This window comes from Dicentrarchus labrax, unplaced genomic scaffold, assembly GCF_905237075.1.
Source record: "Dicentrarchus labrax unplaced genomic scaffold, dlabrax2021, whole genome shotgun sequence".
In the NCBI taxonomy this organism is placed as follows: domain Eukaryota; kingdom Metazoa; phylum Chordata; class Actinopteri; family Moronidae; genus Dicentrarchus; species Dicentrarchus labrax.
In genome coordinates this window covers 2,508,285-2,530,474 of record NW_026136711.1, presented here as the reverse complement: position 1 = coordinate 2,530,474, position 22,190 = coordinate 2,508,285, and the positions used below count along the sequence as shown (strand labels likewise).

At 40.3% G+C, this 22,190-nt stretch overlaps 1 protein-coding gene and 1 long non-coding RNA gene across 7 annotated transcripts in view; one reads left to right on the top strand and one right to left on the bottom strand.

Annotated features, from left to right (window-relative positions):
• The window catches only part of LOC127372052 (uncharacterized), a 281,035-nt gene that overhangs the window by 23,867 nt on the left and 234,978 nt on the right, over positions 1 to 22,190 (top strand). The window lies entirely within an intron of this gene.
• gabbr1b (gamma-aminobutyric acid (GABA) B receptor, 1b) overlaps positions 1 to 22,190 on the bottom strand; it is a 208,046-nt gene that overhangs the window by 160,895 nt on the left and 24,961 nt on the right. For 3 of the 6 annotated variants that reach the window (XM_051415258.1, XM_051415260.1, XM_051415259.1), the window contains 2 exons: positions 5,866 to 5,949; positions 334 to 398 (listed from right to left, as the gene is read on the bottom strand). In XM_051415258.1, the coding sequence (XP_051271218.1) occupies positions 334 to 398; positions 5,866 to 5,949 (149 nt within the window). Of the gene's footprint in view, positions 1 to 333; positions 399 to 5,865; positions 5,950 to 22,190 lie in introns of those variants that run through there. The other 3 variants (XM_051415261.1, XM_051415263.1, XM_051415262.1) reach the window with 2 other exon arrangements.

The following is a 22,190-nucleotide window of genomic DNA, read 5'->3' as shown; positions in this document are numbered from 1 at the left end:
AGAGTGGAGAGTCTGACATGACTCTGTTGTTGTAGACATGGTGCAAACTTGAGGCAAATTTCTGGCTTTTTTTTCTGAAATGGTGATCTTTAGTACGGATCAATTTGGCTGTTCCATGCCAAAATTCTGATACATCACATGCCAGGGGCCGGTAAGAAGGGAAAACCATGACAAAGACAAAGAGGAGGAGGAACCTTCATGCATGCAAACATGTTTAAATTTCATTTGAGTACCTAAGTGGACCTATGATTTTAAATATAAAGGTTAATATGGTATTAAATTTGAAGTGAATGCCATGAGCCTTGTGACTTTGAACTGATCTCCATTCCTCACCTGCTCCTGTGTCAGACCTCTGTACCTTATCCCTCCATCTCTTGGAGGACGGATGATTGCACAACCTGAAAAAAAGACACATGATCAGGTGGAACAGAAGAAGACCCATCCATCCCTCCAGCTCCTACCTGTCTCAATCTTCTGGCTGTTAATCAATTGCAAGACAGCTCTGCAATTCAACACTGACGCTGGACCCTGATAGTCACACAGATTACACATAAAAGCTTAATAAGAGTTTTAACCACATTTGAAAGAAGAACTCTGGTGATTTTTTATGGCCATCAAACGTCATGAAAAGTGCATACCAACAATTAATTGACCTACTAAGAAGCATTGTGTGTTAAACCGTATATATATGTTCTTCCTCTGTGCCATAGAACTCTGCAGTATTACCAACTGGGAGTCTGCGGCAATAGTTCCAGAAAAAGTGCAAATCAAGTTACTGCTAATGCAAACTAAACATTTCCTACTGCTGCAGTTTCACGTTTAAAGCATTTAATTCGCAAAACACAGGTTGACTTTTATTATGAAGTACGGTCATGTTCAACACTTTTGATAGTGGATCCGTTTGAAATATTGCAGGGAGTAATGAAACAAGAAGGATAAAGTCAGCACAAAATCAGATCACGTTGCTCAGAGAATGATAGAAAAAGGTAAATTATTACCAGACTTTTTTTCTAAAAGCACAAGAGTTTGTTTTGCTGCACCGTAAACAAATACACCAGTAGCTCTTATGTTGTAGTTATGTTTTACAAAGTAGCTGTTCAAGGAGTGTTCTGTCACCAATAACCACAGACAGAGAATTTATTTTAACTATTTAACTTATTTCAATGTTATACATTTAATATATTATGAGGATAAATAGAACACAAGTCCAAATAAAAATGCCCAGTAAAAAAACAAACATATATTTTCATAAATCATGAAAGACCATTCAGAAATATAAAGTAGTCCTTTCAGATTCAATTGGTGATTGGTGAGCCTTCTGAAGAACCATTTCAGAACCATTATTTGTGTGTGGAGGCTCTGTGAAACTCTCTGGGCTGCTCCTCAGGAGGTAGAGCAGGTCATTCACTAATCAGAAGGTTGGTTTAAATCCCCAGCACTTCCCACTCCACGTCGAAGTGTCCTTGAGCAAGATACTGAACCCCAAATTGCTCCTAATGCTGTGCCCTCAATTTATGAATGTGTGTGAATGTGAAATGTAGTGTAAAGGCTTTGAGTGGTCAGAAGAGTAGAAAGGCACCATATGAGTACAGTCCACTTAGCATACAGCATAGTAGCATATAGCATAGTACAGACAATGCAACAATCGGGCCGACTTTACGCAGGGTCTGGCCAGGGGTGTGGAGGTGTGGGAGTGGATTGGGTTTGAACTTCTCTCTCAAGTTCTCTTTTTTCATTCTTCAAAAAGCCACAAATGAAAAACAGAGAGCAGAAAGGAACAGAGACGCAATGTTTTGCAGGCTTCAGGAAGTATTTTCAGACCCTATTATTCTTTTACTTAGAAAAGGCTGAAGCAGGACCCCACCACTAGATGGAGACCTCTATTATGTTTTCAGCTCATGCTAAAGGACCAGCGGCCTGGTTTCCATCAGACGGATCACTCATTATCCACGCCAGTGATTTTCCTCCAGCAAGACAGCATCCATATGAGGTTTGTGCTTGATGCTGCCAGCATCGCTTATTTGTCAACTGAACGAGCGTTTCATATGAAGAAATTGTGTTTTCAGCGGGATGGGAACATCTGGGGTCCGGCTGATAGGGAGTAGACAGATTTGCATGTTGAGGCTGTCTGAGACTGATGTACTTAAAGGTTTATGCTACAGAAAAAAGCAGAGATTTGGAAGGTGAAAAGAGGGCAGAAATGATTTCTGCCTCAAAGGTGCTGTATTTTTACATGCTTTGTATTTTTTAAAGCAGTTTTATCAGAGGATACTCAGTGATTAGTGATGGCCACAAGCACAAACTATGTCTGTGCTCCTTGCTGTTTAAATTTCCCTGGTGCCATTGTACCATTATTATGATTAAATGTAATTTCTATACAAGAAATATCTGAATCTGATTTCATTAGTACATTCTGACTGCAACAGAGCCTCAGATGTAGTCTTATTCAGCATTTTGAAGGTTTCATTTAGTTTATCCATAACCTTTGCTTTTTATTTTGTACTGCAGGAACTTAAGGAAATTCAATGTAACATACAGTAAATTTAATGTAACATACAGTAAATTCAATGTAACATACAGTAAATTCAATGTAACATACAGTAGCGGAGTTGTGGATCGCCTCAGCGTTCCATCATCAAAGATAGTTGATTGTTGAGTAGCATCCCCAGCGTGTTACATACAGATGCTTTAGGACCCTGGGAATGAGACTCTACAATCAACTAACCTCAAGCTTCCAATTCAGTGGGTACATCCCTTATAATATGACTTCTAGAAAAAGCGCATGTGAAACAACAACTAATTAATGGATATAGGCAAAAATTTGTGAATTAGACCTATGCTGCTAACACCGCCTAGGAGGTGTCAGCCCCTCAGCACTCGAAACCTGACCAGCCTTTTAATAAAAAACGGTTAGTGTGGAAGAAATGGGCAAAAAAAGACGACACACGGGGGGTGGAGAAATAAGCCAGAAGAATGGACTCTTTGATGAAGATGTCAGCCCAGCTTTGATGTAGATGGGAAGTGACCTCGATACACACCACCCACTACCTTACTTCACACTATGGCCACCAGTAATCTATTAAAGCACATGAAATCAATCAGTCCTGGGAGGAAACCAGCTCCACGGAACCTCCTCTATGTGCTAGCATTTCTTATTTCCTGCCAGTTCACTGCAAAGCTCCATTTCACTGAAGCAACATCAGAAGTATTTTCTGTATATCTGATTATCTCCAGTCTCTCCACCTCTTACTGCCTTACCTTCCCTGGGGATAATACATCTGGAGCCTGCCATTCCACGCAGGTTCACCCACAGTGTAAAACCCTAATTACTACACAGTCACCGCATTTCTCACTAGAGGCCAGGAAAGACCACTAGATGTGACTCCCATAGAAAACACCCCCACCCACCACCCCCACCACTCGGCACAAAGAGGAAATGACAGCTCACTAATCTGACGGCAGGTTTATGTCTGTATTACAGAGATCTGACATCTGCCTCTGAGCATTAGTGTCAAAGCATGAGCTCAGATATAAAAGCACCATAATAAGCACTATGAGTTTACAGCAAATATTAATTAGGGTTTCAGCTCCCATTGGTTGCAAATTGTTTTTTAAATGTGGGGCTAAACCTGCCTGCCTGCCTGCCTGCCTGCCTGCCTGCCTGCCAAGCTGGGTTGTTAGAGGTGGAAAATGGTGCTTATCCAGTATGAGTCTCAAGAGCTGTGGCAGCAATTTTAGTTCACTGGCTGACTGATTATGACAGAGGGAAAAGGGCCAGAGACATGTAGAATACTGAATATATACAAAGGCATGCAGACCCAGCACCTACCCAGAACATGCATTTAGTTGTTCCCTGCCATCCACTACACAGTCCTGTGAACCTAGGATGCATCAAAACCAATAATGGGTCCTCTGACCTAAACATAATAGGTAGTTTGTTGGTGCTTTCCAAAACAACCCTTTCCTACAAACGTTTCTTTTTCAACCATGACCAAAATTGTTCCCTAACCTCAACCAAGTCATTTATCTTTTACCCCTTTTAACTTTTAACCTTTTGACGCAACCCGAAGAGTTTTGTACTACTGACTGATTTGTGTGGATCTGCCAGGCCTTGCTGGCAAACAGCATGCAAACGCTATAACTGCTTTCAACTGTTTGCAAGTTTTGGTGGAGGTTGGCTTGGAGCATGAGGTGATTTTTCCAGAAGTGACACTGCACCCTTTTAAACCAAAAAACTGAAATTGCTGCATTCCAAGTGGCAACCTCTGTAGCTGGGAAAGTAAGGCAACATGGAAATTCTTTAAAACAGTTTTTCCTCAAATGGCCTAAAGTGAGTACATCTCTGTACACCCCTATATTAAAATGCAAAATAAACATGTTTACAGACTAGTACAAAAAGCAGTTTTGGTCTCTGTAGTTAATTTCCCCATTCATGACAATGTTTAGGTTATATTAAGGTGTGACCGCTTTGAGTGACAGGTGGGTGTCGTCACAGGCATCTGTTTTCAGTAACCAGGCTTCATTCAGCCGCCCTCAGCTCCACCCATGCTCAACCTCTTTGCCCATTTTTGGATTAGCCAGGAACCGGCGGAGTCAGGACTGCCAAGATGGTGACGGCCAGAGCCGACCACACTGAGTTCACAATGGCTCTTCAGGAGTCTATGGGTGTCTATGGAGACTATGTCCATTTGTATTTGGCTCAGCTTGCATCCAGTGGTAGACAGTAACACATTTACCCAAGAACTATACCTAAGTACAACTGTGAGATACTTTTACTTTCAGATTTTATGATAGTTTATACTTCTACTTCACTGAAATTGAAAAGGAAATATTGTACTTTTTCTCCCCTACATTTTTCTGACAGCAGTAGCAGCTAGTTAAGAGGTTACATATGGAAACACACGTATATGGAATACAACATGTTTTGCTATGTTTTGTCTGCCTACAAAGCTGTGATTGACCAGTTTTGAGAGTATCCCATTTGCATTTGAATTTTAATGGTGCTCCCATACTGTCAAGACTATAAAACGCATCCTCCTACATGTCACCATCCTTTTTTGTTTGCTGTATATATATTATTCAAAAATTAGACCAAAAAAAATTACAACTCAAACAACAACATGGACACAATAGGCATTCCTAGAGGTTATTAGCTATCTTAATCACTGTACAAATTGACACCTAGAGCAGTGGTTCCCAACCTGGGGCCCAGGACCCCCACAAGGGGTAGCCAAGGCTTTACGGGGGTCATGAGGCCTTCTTGCTTTTAAGGTGTGCTAGAAAACTTAAAAAATATACAGACAACCTATATTTCAGCGTCTGGTTCACATCTGTGAAGAAAAGTACATGTAAAGCAAATATGTATAATAGAACAATGGCCAAGCTTCAGGGACAAAAAAAAACACTGAATCTGTCAAAAAAGAAGCCTAATAAGTAAGTATGATTGTTAAAAATGATTTAAAAAGATACACATATCTCCTTAAAATGAATCCAAGTCACTTGTTTTACACAAGCTTCCTGCAGTTTCTGAATTCACTGTTTGGGGTTATTGTACAGTTTTGAATATAATATAAAATATGTCACTCAAGCAGGGGTCCTCAGTTTACTAAATTATAAAAAACTGGTCCCTTAAGTAAAAAGGTTGCGAACCATTGACCTAGAGGATTACTGATGGATAAACATCAGGAACATATCAGCATGTGCACACCAGCGCACATTCACTAACACACAAACACATACCAGATCAGCAGACAGCAGGCTCACAAAGCATCCATTCTATCAACGCAGCCAGAGTCGCTTTGTACAGACAACTGGAGACATTGTGTCAGAGACAAACACTTGTGTGTGAGACAGCACAGTCATTACCAGCAGATGTATTATACGCAGACACGCTGAGTAAGGGCAACATGGCGGAGAAGAAGAGAAGAAAGGACAGCGCCATCCCTCTACCTGAAAAACAAAACAGAGAGGAGAATACATTCAAAGGAGGAAGCTGAGAGGGAAAGTGACAGCAGCAATGAGCATGGAAAAGCAAAAAGGAAAAATCCACCCTAAAGTGCTGTCGTTGATGGATCATTTATATATAAGCCCATAGTCAGTTTTCTTTTACTTCAGTGGACAACTGGCTATATGTGGATGATGCGATGATATGTTACATTTTATCAAGGTTTGACAGCTGACTAATCTGATCTAAAAAAGTGCTGCATATGTCATCCAGTTTATTGGTTTGTTGGGACTGATTTATAATCACACCTATTTAATATGTAGATTTATTCTTTTGTTCATCAAAAGTTTTGAATAGATAAGGCTAATGTCTGTTGTTATATTTTGAGATTGTTGCTTGTTTTCACTTTAGATGACAGTTACAATCTGCAGGGATCTGCCACCAAAATGTAGTAAGAGACTCACTAGAAAAACAACAACATAGGTAGTTTGGGCAATCATTTATAGCCCTTTCCCATTGCAGGAACTTAACCTGGGTCTCACAATAACCCAAACTTTAACCGTAACCATGTGAGGCTTTGATGGTAGCACCATCCATGTGTTTCGACTGTATTGTACAAACTGGGAGTATTATTAATGTGCATTTACACTGATTAAGCTTTACAAGCAGTAGTGAATGCTTTGCTGACTATTTTTGCCCACTTCGTCTCTGATAAAACGCTATATATCTATCAAAGATAAGGCAGCTATATGGGCACAGGCTACACATATATATCCCAATATTTTTTACGCAAAGTGAGAGCAAATGTTCAGTCAAAGTCAACGCCAAATATGACATGTCACAAGCAGTTTTATTGAAACCGGCTATTTCAGTGAACAGTTGGAAAATCAAATTAATAAATAATAAACAGGTTTCTTCACCTGGTTCATGATTAAATGCTCAGCTGTTCAAATAACAATAAAATGTAAACATAAATACTGTATAACAACAGGAGTACCTTTTTTGAAATCAAAGCTCCATAAGGTGCACATTTAAATAAAAAAATATCTTAAATAAAAATAGCCTATAAAATAAAATAGGCCAATCTTTTTCTGAAAAAATATTTATTTATATGAGAAAAGTACAATATTAACATTTTTTTAGTCTGACAACTATAAATGGCTTATTAAAATCAAATTACTGATTTTCTTCTCCTTTCTAACAAATCCACAGATGCAAATAACGAACATTAAAAAAAGAATAAAATATGACAAACCCTAGTAAGAGCAGCATTTATATATAAAGAAAGAAAGAAAGAACAAAAGAAAGTGCTCAGTTTAAGAAAACATTTTTTAAACATCAGCTTGAGGTTACCTTTTCCTTCTTGTTAACTCAATTTCTTATCTGAACAGTCTCAACCAGTTGCACAAGAAACAGACTATCAACTCAATAAACATTTTCCCACCACTTGTCACTTTTCTTTTCATAAGGCACACTGCATGAAAATGAAGTTTGCAGTGAGCTTTGTTTTGGGGCTGGAGCTTTTTCGGGTTGTGGATGGCTTGCAGCTGGGGCTTCTGCAGCGCACAGTTTCACACCCTCTTCGTATTGCAGTTTGTGCCACTGTTTTAGGTGGTGAAAAAGATTTGTAGTGCTTCCACCCCTGGCTGTAACTTGTTTATGGCAGTCGCTACATATAACGTGATTTTGTTGCTCATCTGATACTTTGAATCCGAACCATCTCCAAATTACTAAGCCACTGCTTTTTCTCCTACTAACCAATTCCTCCTCCGCACGCTCCACAGACGTTGTTGCTTCCTCCATGTTTGTTGAAGAGTGGCTGAGTGTCTGTTCCTGCCCCTCCCCCCTCTGTGCATGAAAGAGGAGAGGCGGTGACGGGGGTGCGGGGAGCAGTGCAGAGAGCTCCGGGTCAGCAGCTCGCTTGGAGCAAGGATCACAGCGCAAATTTGAACAATATCGATATATGCGATATGGTCTAATTCCATATCACATTAAAAAATATATCGATATATTTTTTATATCGATATATCGCCCAGCCCTAAACAACAATAGCTATAAATATGGTAATCACATAAGATACTTAACACAGAGACATTAACTGAGCTCTGTAGCTGTGTTAAAACCCCTGGAAGCAGCTATTATTTATATTTTTTGTAGTATCATTTATCAAATGACGATGTAAAAACAATGTGATGGAGTGAGTAAGTTAGTAAGTTTCAGCAAAGCTATTTTCAGCAGAAAAACTCTAAAACCTATTGCACACTTGTGGTCAGCACTGCACAGCAGATAAACAGGTAGTGATTAGCTGGTGAACCAACCTGTTCTCTCTCCCAAGTCAAATACTGCAGCTTGGTCAGTGCCCTTTGGCTTTAAAATATGACACTGTAAGTTTGCCTATGGAGTCATTTCTGGACACACCCACCGTCAAAGTGAGGTGCATATTATAAAGACAGAGAAAGTCCACATATGGTGGTGGAGTGGATTGAAATAAACTTCCACCCAGGAGACTGTTGTTCGTGTCCTGTGTGAAACCAAAAGTATATTTCTTTGAAGTAACATACGTAATTTGTGTCAGGTACTTGGAGGGTATATTTTTAACTAATGAGAAAATTGACATGAGGCTTTGAATAGACCACCCATTGAATAAGTATGGCAGTATACTGGGAAGCCAACCTTCAAAGGGTTGCATTAGCCAGTTACACAGCCCTGCACACACAGGGACTTGTAGGTTCCACGTCATCCTGGGATTCGAGAAGACGTAATTGCAGCACAGTTGAAGGGACTGATCATTTATTTTGACCCAACTGCGGTGGCTTGATAAAAAGCAGGGTCGGGAAGAGAATGCTGAAGTTTTTTCTTTTCTTTCCATCAGTTTTTTTCAGAAATGGTGGAAAGTTTCTGAGCAGAGATCAGCAGCAGCAGTAGTGACTAATGTGATAATCAGACTCCAGAAACTGCATGTACCAACACTCACACTGCTTCTCTGACAGTAAAAATCCTGCAAAACTACAGGCTCTGCTTCATCCATACATTCACCTGCTATGCTCCCTGCTACTGTGAACTTAATGGGACAAGGAATGGATTGGTTTTGATTTTGCCTTTGCTACACACTGGACTTTTCATTGCTTTTACCATCTCTCAATCAGCCATAAAGAAATAAAGTTCATTCTCATTTAAAACATAGAAGTGGTGGTACATTCAGGTGATGCCCGAGTGAAGCAGCACCATAACACAACATGCAGCCCTCACTACATGTCTAAATGACCATGACCACAGTGTGCAACTGCCTTTACAGCTGACTGCCCAGAGGGGAAATGTGAAATGGCTGTCAGATAGCAAAGGTTCCTGTTGCAGGACTGTAACTGTGCTCTGCTGCAGTGCATAGGTAAAACAAAAAAAAAACAAACAAAAAAATTTCCATTTAAAGGTAGGAACATTTAGAGGATCACCACAGGAACAGAGTAAACATCAAGGATGTTGTCATTAGTGTATAATCACCGAAAAAAGAAGATTTTGTACCTAAAAACCAATTTTTCCCCAAAAAGGTTTGAAGTTGGCATAGTCTGAAAGGCCTTTTTTTGCCACAGTGGAGAGCCACAAACAGGGTAGAGGAGTGAGAAAGGTTTGATTACATAGAAATTCATTCTGTGGAGACCTAAAGCTAAACTTAATGCTAGTAAAAATTTCTAGCCTGGCATTTCCAAGAGACCTCACACACACTTTGTCCAAACTTTTCCTGCAAGAAGTAGTGCACATGTATACACACATTCACAGATGATGATTGTGTATGATACTGATAGGTGACAAACAAAAGAAGGTAGAATCCTCCTCTGACTGTAAAATGAAGCTAGATGTTGGCTAATACTGTTGCCTAGCAACCAGTCACACACTCACCCCGGTGTGTGGATGCTTCTCCACATTTAACCGGCAATGATGGTTTGTCTCCTCTGCTTAACATCAGAGCATCGTCTCCCTGCAATGACAGGCTGAAAACCAGCAGACACCGCCTCCTCTCTGCTTCTTTGATAAGCAATGAGTTGAATATCAGAAGGCACACACACACACACAGAGTAATTTTTTTTTTTAAGAATACAGGATTTATACATACAGTGATGTCTGAAGTTCCCTCCCACAAGGAAAAATGTAATCAAACAGCTCAATAAACCAAACTTACTTGGGGGTAAGCCTAAATGTCATAAATCAAGGGATGGGCTGCTACAGTACATTGATATTTCCACTATAGTGATCACAATTTCTAGTATCATTAATATATTTAGGTGGTTTTCTTCAAGTGGGACTGTCTCAAACACAGCGGAAGACTTAAAAAGCTGTGGTGTGTGTGTGCTGCTTTTTATCAGAGTTAGGGAAGTGAACTAGACAAACATTTGCCAAATCAACCAATTAGTCTTCACCCTTTAAATCAAAACAAAAACAATCACTGCTGCAACTTTAGGGCACATAGGACAAAACACCTGCTACCACTGCGGTTCTTACCAAGTTTCAGGTGCAGTTTCGGTAGTTTTTCATCCTTTGGTTACCCAAAGACTTTTCCTCTAGCACCAACATGAGGTTGACATCTGTTAAAGGTGTCAACCTCAAGCCCCACTGTATTATCTCCCTTGCGCTTTAAAAGGGAGATAATAGCCATACTTGGCTAGGGTGAAACAAGTGAGTAGCAATCTGCAAATACACCGCTAAATGCCACTAAATCTTACACACTGGTCCATAAAAAACAATAATAATCCGAGCAAATCCTCTTTCCCACCACAAATACTTCTGTAGCCTACATACTGCCAGTAAGAAAGTGGAAAATGCCACAGATTTAACACTATGTTGGTACTTTCTATATGAATTGATGGTTGTTATAACACCTGGTTTTTATGAGCTGATGCAGCCCCCTTTAAAAGCCCTCCAAAAATTATTTAGATTATTTCATGTCTAAATGATCTAAATGTAATTCCTTCATTTGGTGGCAAATCTCTGAGTGGCAGACAAAAAAAAAAAAATACTTGTGAAAGTACAGTGAATAAAGTTAATTTCAGACCCTGCCTGTGTGTTGTTGCTGCCAGTTGGAGCAGCCAAGTGGACTTCCACGTATTGTGACGTCAGTGTCTGGTGGCAGAACTACACAGTTTGGCAGAGACAAATGTCACTGTCTCCTCTCCAACTCCCAGCGTCACTGTAGCTCAGTCAACTACCACAGAGGAGAAAAGCATTTCAAACTTAATTAACTTCCTGGTATATACTGCATTTGTACTGGGAAGAATTCACAATGCATGAAATGTTTGTTTTTTCTTTTATTTATTATGTAGCTTAGGTGTGCAAACCTGACCACATCAAGAAAGATTCATCTGCAACAGCCAACTACATCAGCCCAGTAAACACACCCACTCTATGTGGGGCTGATCTGCAGCTACATTAAAATCACATATGGATGGTAGAGATGGAAAGATTCCCATTAAGAGTATTCATGACAATATAGCTTTCTATCTCTAAATGTTTAGTTACTATAAAGCTGCAGTAGGTAACTTTTATAAAAATAACATCTGTGATGATGATGAATCTGTGACAAAAACATGTTGCTCCGGCTCCTCCTATTGCTCCTAATGGTATTAGCAAGAATCCACCGGGCCTGAACAAAAATAACCAGTCAGAAACAACAAAAATAAAAAGACACTTTGAGGTAAAGGCTTGAAGATAGTTGATTTTGTATTGTTGTATGTTCTATTGTTGTATTTGATGCCCTTGAAATGAGACTCAACAATTAAAGGGGAACTTCGGCAGAATTTTACCCTAGTCTTGATCACTAGAGGTCACCGAGTACTGTCGATAGGAAAAAGAACGACCAGAATTGGTTCTAGCAAACTGGAGATCCAGCAGCTAATGGCAAGAGCTCCCAGTTAGTTATAATACACTTCTTGGGGGCATATCCTAAAGCGTGCCTTTTGCTCCTCTCAACAGACACAAAATGCAATTAAAATGTCTGTGCAACATGCTCAGGGCCCTTACGTGACAACAACATGCGTTTTCAACTCATACGTTGTGCAGAAACCGTACAAAACAGTCCTGTCGCCTACCTGTTTTTCCACCGCTCCCTTCACCGAAAGCCCAGAATAATCGATCACAGAGATAATGCCTTCGCGACGAAAAAAAGTTTATTTCCCCCTCAAAAATGTCCATGTCTTCACACACTACTCTACAATTTGCACACCTCCTGCAACAATTTCTTCTTCTGCGTTTACCTGCAACAAGTGAAATCCCACGGGACTTCAGCGCGGGACTGCTCTCGCGCTTAAGTCCCTAGGGATTTCTTGTTTCAGGTAAACGCAGAAGAAGACATGAGTGGAGATCGGAGGTGTTCACAAGGGAAGAAGCTTGGAGTAAGAATAACATGTGTTGATCTACTGTGTTGTTGTGGGTTGTGGCTAGATGTTCTTCAGCTGGATGTGCAAAACTCCCATACAAGTACTATGCGAAAATGATCACCGCATTTGCAGCGAACATTTTGAGGAGGATGACTACAGAGACACAACACAGCGGGGCCGGCTGAAGAGAAATGCCATTCCGAGGATGAAGACTGCTGCAACCACTGTGGAGGTAATGTTATATTCATAACTTCATTTAGCTTCGTTTTGGCAGACACGGCTTGAGAAGGGATGTGCGGCAAAACATTTTTGAGGGGGAAATAAACTTTTTTTCATCACAAAGCCATTATCTCCGTGATTGCATAGTACTTGTATGGGAGTTTGCACATCCAGCTGAAGAACAACTAGCCACAACTGCAGTATCTCATGGTCATGGAAAGGTAGACGGTGAAAGTGTAGGCACTTGTACCTTCTCATTCTGTTGCCACAATTTGCCACAAACGAGAACCATTTCTTCTCCACAGTAGATCAACACACGTTATTCTTAGTCCAAGCTTCTTCCCTTGTATATTGGAGAGCTGGACAGATCGGCTTGCGTCATGTGTGGATATTCTCGTTTATCGTGGAAATTCACCAGGATAGTGGTTTTTTTTTTTAATCACAATACATGATTATATTGGATATCATCCCATCCCTAATTGTATGTGCTGCCCATACGATTTGAGACTCTACACAATTATTTGAATAGCAGGTTTTAATTGAGAACTGATGGTGTCTTGGAACTCTTCAAACCATTATCTATTACAGTGTATTGATATGACCAACAAAAACTATTTGTCTTGTGAGAAGAGTTGTGTTGACTCCCCTCTCAATTAGCAGCCACGTGGAAGGATGCCATGCATACCGAGTCCTGGACAGCAGCTTTAAATATTCAGAGCCAGGCAACACCTCGCCTTCCCTATCAACATGGCCTTTATCTGGAGCCCTGTTGAAAAAGCCTCCATCCTTTCTCACTGAAGATAAATCTCTGGATTCTGAGAAAAAAATCCAAAATGCCAATTCTCATTCTGCCAAAATCACCGGGGACGTCTGGGTTCCGAGGGAAGGAGCAGCTTCAGGACGTGACTAGACATGAGGCAACGGAGGGGAAACGGCATCAACGTGAATCCAATAAGACTCTGCACATTAGCCAGACGATAATGTGTTCACACAGATTCAGCTCTCTCTGTCCACCCACACCAGACTTGTACGCCGCATTCTGAACCACACACACAACCACTTTTTAATAAGACAGGCCAAAATCCATGCTCCCACTCATACAAATTTGTATTACAGCTTATAATGTGACTAAATAGCTTATCTTGACCCTTGACTTTTCTAGGATTCACTTCACTTCTTCTGAATGGTTTCCAAATCCCCCGACTCTGCTGTTTGAGGGCTGCTGATCTGCTGAACCCTGAGATAGAGCACTTTGTAATACGACAGGAAAGGTAATGTAATTTTCCCTCCTTCCAATCTGATACTAAAAAGATGAAAGACATTTCCTGCAACAATGTTATGCAAATGAGAGCAAGTGAAAGAGAAAGAGAGAGGGGGCAAAGGGGGGCAAAGTAAGAAATAGAGCGTAGTAGAGATAGGAAATGATGGAGATATATGATGACGGAGTAATAACATAACATAACGGAGCTGTATGGAAAATAAATGAGTGCTTGTCCCACTGCACAGAAGAAAGGAAGTGGAGTGCAGGTTGTGGTTTGGTGGAGGTTAGTCGATTATGACTGGTAGCAGGAGATTTCACACTGAAGCAGCTGCCATCAACTCTAGTGCACATCAGAGGATGGCAGAGAGACAGGGAAACAACAAGAAAGAGGTCTCCAAAGGAGGAGAAGATGATGGATGAAGAAAAAGAGCAGGAATCCAAAGATGCTGTGCTTAACATTGACTGGGGAGAGAGCAGGATACAGCCGGTGAGATAGAACCCCATTGGGATGGCAGTTAATCACCCTTACTGATAAACACCATGAATACAGTGATCAGAGCTGCCAGCAGCAGCCTCTTTCTGCAGCAGGCCGACGTGCAGGAAATTTTGTCAGAACAGCCAGTCACAGAGGGCAGAGAGGCAGACATAATACAGCAAGGAAACAATAATGTGTCAGGAGAGGAAGGACTTCCAGTTTGTCTGACGGGTTTCTGCAGGTTTCAACAGGTTCAATTTAAGACTTTTATGACATTTATTTAAAACTATTATGAATGACTGAATTTGAGGCCTATTTTACATCTATACTGCCAAAAATAGTATAAGGATATGAAGAAAAATTGGTATTGGTTCCATGTCAGTTTGATGTTGTATTGTTACAGCATGATCAATGCAAATTTAAAATCTAGACTGAATAATGCAACTTCTTAACATTAACTTAATTAATCCAATCCATTTTTAAGTCAAAAATTCTATTTAAAACATTTCAAGACCTAAAATTCAGATTATTGGATTTAAGACGTTTTAAAAAAGGTCCAGTGTGTAACATTGTGGATAAATCCGCTGCTGAAAACAGTCCCCAACATATTTTCTACTGTGAGAGTAATGTTTGTTAATAATAACAGACCAGCTGTTTAAGAAATTTACTGGTCCTTTTTTAAAAATGTATATATTTTTCAGTTGGCAGGAAGGAAACGTAAAGGTCCAGTGTGTAACATTAAAAAGTATCTATTGTCAGAAATGAAATATAAAATTCATATGTATGTTTTTATTAGTGTATAAGTAACTTAAAATAAGAATCGTGTTTTTGTTACCTTCGAATGCATCCTTTTTATCTACAGACAGTGTGGATTGCCTTCCATGGATTCTGCCATGTTGAACTGGCATGTTTCTACAGTAGCCCAGAACAGATAAACCAAACATTGGCTGTAGACGGGGCATTTTTTGCCTCTTTTGTGCTTCGAAGGGGAGGGTAAAGTGACCGAGTTATGATCTGCAATAACACCACTAGATGCCACAAAATCCTACACAGGAGTCCTTTAAGCCATGTATCTGCGTACAACTTCCATGAGTGGCAGTCAATTCCCAAAGAATGCAGACAATATTTTGCCCATTTCTTTTACATTTTAAGCAAGGGAGTTGCAATCTACAACTACAGAGCTTGATGTCGCTAAATCCTACACATTGGACATTTGCAGTGCAGTCCATTTACCATTTCAAAGATAATTTGATAACAGTGCACATACTTGTCATTACCATAAAAAGTCAGAAACATCTGCCTGAAGGTATTCAGTCCTGTTGTGTTTATTAGATTGTGATGATCATATTCATCAGCATCACATCAAAGTTTTTCAACTGACATGCTGTTGAGTATTTTCACTTTGAGAGGACTGCTCCATTAGAACACTCTTGGCCACCGAGTGCTGGCCTGAGGCAGAACTGAAGACTTTATAGCCATCACAGTCTCCACAGGTCCCTGAGGCAGAGCAGGCTGGGTGACAGCAAAGCCAGCTCTGTTCCTACACACAGAACAAGGACGAGCGATAAGCTCTCAGAGAGCAAAAACACCACTCTATGTGTGTTGCCGACCACAACCTTGATCCTCTCTGGGTGGATGCAGCAGCAGGAAGAAATAGCTAATCGTGTGCTATCTGAAGAGCGAAGGCCTGCTTAAGAGGGCTCCAAAGGTTTAGACAGTGTTTACACTCTTGACTTGTGGGGGTGTGGGTTGAGATTTGAAGCACTGGATGTGTTGGATGTGGTGTGTCATTCGGTCATTGTGAATTATATTAGTCCAATGTCCGGTAGCCATATACTGTGGCTGGAACAAGGTAGGAAAAAAAGAAAAAGAAAATAAGCAAAAAAACATTCATTAAAAAAGTGCTCAGAGAGTCCATTCACTATTCACTCCCAACACTCCTACAAGGCAATTAGCCCCATTGTAGAACAATGGAAATGAGAAGCACCAGGCTTGGCCAGTTAGTATGCAAACAAACCACTGACAGCAAAGCACAGCACTGTCACTTCATTATAACAAAATATTAGATAACATATTATTGATGGATATAGGAGAACCAAGGCTGTGCAGCAGCAATAGGATGTGCAGTATAAACCGTTAATACTGTAAGTTAGTGGTAAAGAGGAAACCAGGCCTTTATTTGAAACAATAACTGTGGATTTATTTCTAATATCATATGTTTTATTAAGTACACCTTTATATTAATATTCAAGTTGGATGTCTCCCTGTTTTCTGACCAGCTCATAATCAGACATTTTGTTTGAGTTGGAACCAGTTTGCCTCCATGTTTACCTGTTGCCTTGATATAATCAGCATAATGTACATTTCTACAGCATTAATTCCATTAGTACAACAGAATATGGTTAAATTCAACTTTGAGTTTTATTGATAACACAGCAAGTGATGAAAAACAAAACCTTTCTGCAGATGTTTCATACTGAACACCTTTTAGGGGCCCAAAGTGCCTGATTCCCCTTTTTAAAGTCATTTCTATACAAATATTTGTTGTCATATTTGCTGAAACTTTCACTATATCCTGACAGTAGTACATAAGGCAGATAATCTGTAAAAAAAATAAAATAAAAAAGATTGGTTGTTTTCATTCAGAGCACTAGGAGGAAACCAGAGGAACCTGATTTGTTCACAGATTATCTCTATCTCATGTTCTACTGTCAGGATATAGTGAAAGTTTCAGCAAATATGAAAAAACATTATTTTGTATGAAAGTTACCTACTGCAGCATTAATATTGCTTCTCATTTAACCCATTCACATTCACACACTGATGGCAGAGGTGATGCCATGTAAGGCGCTGGCCTGTCCATAATAAGCTTATAGTGCACATAATGAAACATTCTCCTCTCAAACATGTAAAGGGCATGAAGCAGGTAGAGTCGAGCTAGTGTTCTGGGAGTGGAAGGAAGATGACCATGTGTTTGGACTGTTGGAGAGCTCCAATCCTGGCTGCATATAAACAGCAGCATCCTGTAAATGAAGGACCATTTACAGGCTCCTTGGTCTCTCTGATCTGAGCTTAACACACTCTCCACCTTTATTAGCATCTGGGAAGCACTCCTACGCCAGGAAATATACTTACTCACAAAAATGCTTTTTCAAAAATGTACACATACACAAATGGCACCTGAAGAGAAAGGGTGGCACCTGGCATTTATTTACTAAACTACAACGGCTACAACTTCACTGCCTCTCCTTTAGCCATCTGTTTACTTTTGCAGCATACTAAGCTTAACAGAGGTACAGATAAGGTGTTTGACACATTATATGCACTAATGGCACATCATGTACAAAGGGATGATAATAAAAGATTACTGTTAATGGATAAATAAATAATAAAAGCTTTCATTCTCTCTTTCATAAATACTACAGTTAGTCATGGAGTTCCACAAGGTTCTGTACTTGGACCAATACTATTTACTTTATATATGCTTCCTTTAGGCAACATTATTAGGACACTCCATTAACTTTCATTGCTATGCAGATGATACAGTTATATCTATCGATCAAGCCCGATGAAATTAATCAATTATCTAAATTACAAACATGTCTTAAGGACATAAAATCCTGGATGAGCTGCAATTTTCTGATGTTAAACTTTTACTGCAACTCCTTATTATCAGGCTGCCCCAATAAGTCCATTAAGACGCTCTCTGAATGCTGGGCTACTTGTGGTTCCTATAGTCTCAAAAAGTAGAACAGGAGGCAGAGCCTTCAGCTACCAAGCTCCTCTCCTGTGGAACCAGCTTCCAGTTCCAGAGGCAGACAACCTCTCCACATTTAAGAGTAGACTTAAGACGTTCCTCTTTGATAAAGCTTATAGTTAGGGCTCGCTCAGGTGAGTCCTGAACCATCCCTTAGTTATGCTGCTATAGGCCTAGACTATCGGGGGATTTCCCATGATGCACTGATCACCTCTCTTCCTCTCCCTCTCTTTCTACACTCATTCATGTCCCATTAATGCATGTTACTAACTTCACTTCTTCCCCGGAGTTCTTGTGCTTTCTCGTCTCGCAGGTTCTCATGGATCATGGTGGAGCCTCCTGCCATGGTCCTGCTTGACTGCAATTGCTAATATCACTGATATTATTGTTATTATTATTACTACTACTATTATTATTATTACTACAGATACTATTATTACTATAATCACTGCTCATTGTCCCCCATCGTTGTTGTCGTCGTCGTCATCATCTTCATGTTCATCGTCATCAGTCACTACTATTAGTGTAGTTGTTGCTACTGTTGTTGCTGTGCACCTGTCTGCCTGGCTGCCTGCCTGTCTCTCTCTGTCTCTCTGTCTCACCCCAACTGGTCGAGGCAGACGACCACCCACCTAGAGCTGAAGGGTCTGTCCTAGGTTTCTCCTTGCCCCCGTCGCCAAGTGCTTGCTCATGGTGGTACTGTTGGGTCTCTGTAAATAATGTTATAAGGAGTTCGGTCTAGACCTCCTCTATTTGAAAAGTGTCCTGAGATAACTTCTGTTATGAATTGGCTAGTGCTGTCAGTTAAACGTGTTATTAACGGCATTAACGCAAACCCATTTTAACTGCGTCACTTTTTTTATCGCAAGATTAACGTTCTTTTTGGCCTAGCACACTTTGTAGTTTTTTTCACATGCTGTTGCAACAACTCGTAATGTTAGAAAAACTACAACACCACACCGGATCAAGCTAGACCGGAAACAAAACAACAGGCACGCCGCACACACTTGTTTAAGAGTAGTAGACGTTACGTTTTGAGTGGATGGCGAGCGTGAGACGCCGAAATGGATGCCAATAATATTCTGAATGGAAAGTTTACTTTTAAAAAGTTGCCAAATGGTTCCATTGACAAGACCAAAGTGATCTGTGTGTTTTGTCGTTGTGAACTGAGCTATCATCGCAGCACGTCCAGTCTGAAATACCACTTGATGGCCAAGCACACAGCTGATGCGAATTCACCGCCAGGTGACAATGGTTGATTTTTCAATAAAAACAACATTTTCACAAAGCAAGCCGATCCACTTTTCCATGTTGATAAGAGCATTAAAATGAGAAAAAAATAACGGGACAAAAAGAAATCAAGGAACATTTAGAATAGATAAAAATGCACGATTAATTGTGAGTTAACTATGACATTAACGCGCTTAATCGTGATTAAATATTTTAATCGTTTGACAGCACTAGAATTGGCGCTATACAAATAAAATTGAAATGATAGAGAATTATCTCTCTCACACACACACACACACACACACGAATATCAATCAGAAAATACTTTTTCAGTCAAATATCTAGATCAATATCTAGATCACATTAAAGAACACATTGGACAACACATTTTGTTAAATGTTGAACATTAGTGGAATAATAACAAGATTTGGTAAATGGACCCTTCTAGTCTTCCAACCACTCAAAGCGCTTTTACACTATGTGCCACATTTGCCCTTTCACACACATTCACACAGTGATGGCAAACTCAATTGAACAGAAACTACCGCATTGACTCAAGGATACTTCAACAAGATTAGTGGATGACCCGCTCTACCTCTGAGCTACAGCCACCCTATACACCACCTTTCATACATAAAAGGCAGCTCAAAGCCTTTACAGTGTACAGGCAAGCCCGAAATTATTCATATCGCTGGCAAATTTTGACTTAAAGTTACTTTTATTCAACAAGCAAGTTTTTTCTCGATTGGAAAGGACACAGGCGTCTCCCAGAAGATAATTAGACGATGTACAAGAGGCATCATTGTGGAAAAAAATTTTCTCAGCTTTTATTTACATTTGAACAAAAAGTGGCATGTCCAAAATTATTCATACCCTTCTCAGTAATCAATAGAAAAGCCTTTATTGGCTATTACAGCAATCAAACGCTTCCTATAATTGCTGACCAGCTTTTTGCATGTCTCCACTGGTATTTTTGCCCATTCATCTTTAGTGATGAGCTCCAACTCTTTCAGGTTAGAGGGTCTCCTTGCCATCACCCTGATCTTTAGCTCCCGCCACATATTCTCAATTGGATTCAAGTCAGGACTCCGACTGGGCCACTGCAAAACGTTAATGTTTTTGTCCGCTAACCATTTCTTCACCACTTTTGCTGTGTGTTTTGGGTCGTTGTTATGCTGAAATTTCCAGCAAATTTGTGTGCTCTGGCGGTACATCACGCCACGGACATGTCCTTTAACAAACCGTCACCACAATCATGAAATATCATCAACAACATGTTTCGCATTTCCTGACAAAATTTCAGCTGGATCTGATCATCCTGCTAAGAGTAGAACATTGAAGTATAAAAAATGACATTTCCTTTCACCACTAGGTGGCGCTCTCACTCTTACTGAATATTATCACATAGACGTGTTCAGGGCGGGACTCTTTTTTTTTATTAATATTTTGATAACAACAACAAAACATACACAAAAACAACAAAAAACATCAACAACAAAACAAAACAAAACAAACAAACCAACACAAAGGATAAAGGGGTGGTGGGGGGGGCGGTACAGTAGTATATCAGTTCTTCACAGCATGGGGATCCTCATGTTTCCTGGAGACAAGATTTAAAAAAGGGCGGGACTCTTATCAAAAAGTTTTGTTGACACCGGATCATGCATGCAGAAGTTATGACAAATCCCTCTTTCATGGCGAGTCGTTGAAATTCCACACCATGCCACGCGCACACCGTTCGATGGAATAGCACAACTTTTCATTGTGAATGTCTTTAGATGGCTTTGTCCAAATCTGAAGTCGATCTGATCAATTCCCTAGGAGGAGTTCAAATACAACTTGTGCAAATCGCCAGTAATGGCCGCTACATCCAAAATGGCCGACTTCCTGTTGGGTAATAACTGGTGACTGGATAAGATCTATGCATGTGTCGATTTTTATGCATATTGGTAAAATGGGCCCCGGAGGGTACAGTTTATGAGCCCCTGAGGGGCCATTTTGCCATGCCATAGTGGACCCCTAGAAAATATTAAATATTTCACCACGACTGACATGTGCGCCGCGTTTCATGAGTTTTCGAGCATGTTGCGGCCTCCAAATACGCGTTCATTTGGGAGGAAAAATAAGAATTCCTACAGATACAATAGGGCCTTCGCACGGTCAGCGCTCGGGCCCTAATAATTTCCCATAATGCCAAATGGAATGCACATGACCCATGTATAAAAATCATAACTTTTTCCAACTGTTCCCAGAGTACAAACTGATTTGTCTGTTATTGTCCAAGCTCAGGGTCAAAACCTCCATGACATATGCATTATTGAGAGCCAGACAATAAACTATGAGTCTACAATAAATCAACACTATTTTGCTCCTGTGGGACCATAAGTCAGAGAGAATAACCATTACAGCTGCCAGGAGGGCTGTAGCCTTTGTGAACGTGCATCCTTCCTGTGGCAGCGCTGCAAATCTTAAAGCTGACCACTGTCGTGGGCAGAAACAGACTGATATAATAAAAACTGATCCTGGCACTTAATACCCCAAAGCTCACAGAGGAAGGGAGCTTATTGCTGGCGGTGGGAGCAGGACAGAGGCCAGGGCCATGGCCGGAGTTTATCTCCCGAAATACCTGCAGGCATTTGAGGCTTACAGAGGAGCAAACACCACAGCCCTTGCTCCTTCTGAGGCAGACAGCTCTGAGATAAAGTCTGGATTTAGTCTAATCTGCCATGCCAGAAATAGTCCAATTACATACAGTTAACCCTGTTAAGAGACACTAATCAATTCTCACACTGCTGTTTTGTTCATTACTGCTGGGAGATTTCATTTGTTTTTCCCCAGAATGTTTCTTCTTCTATGAACAGTAAAAAATAGATCAAACATGAATAGAACTGTGTTTTTCTGCTCAATGATGAGCAGTGACACCATTTCAAATGGAGGGA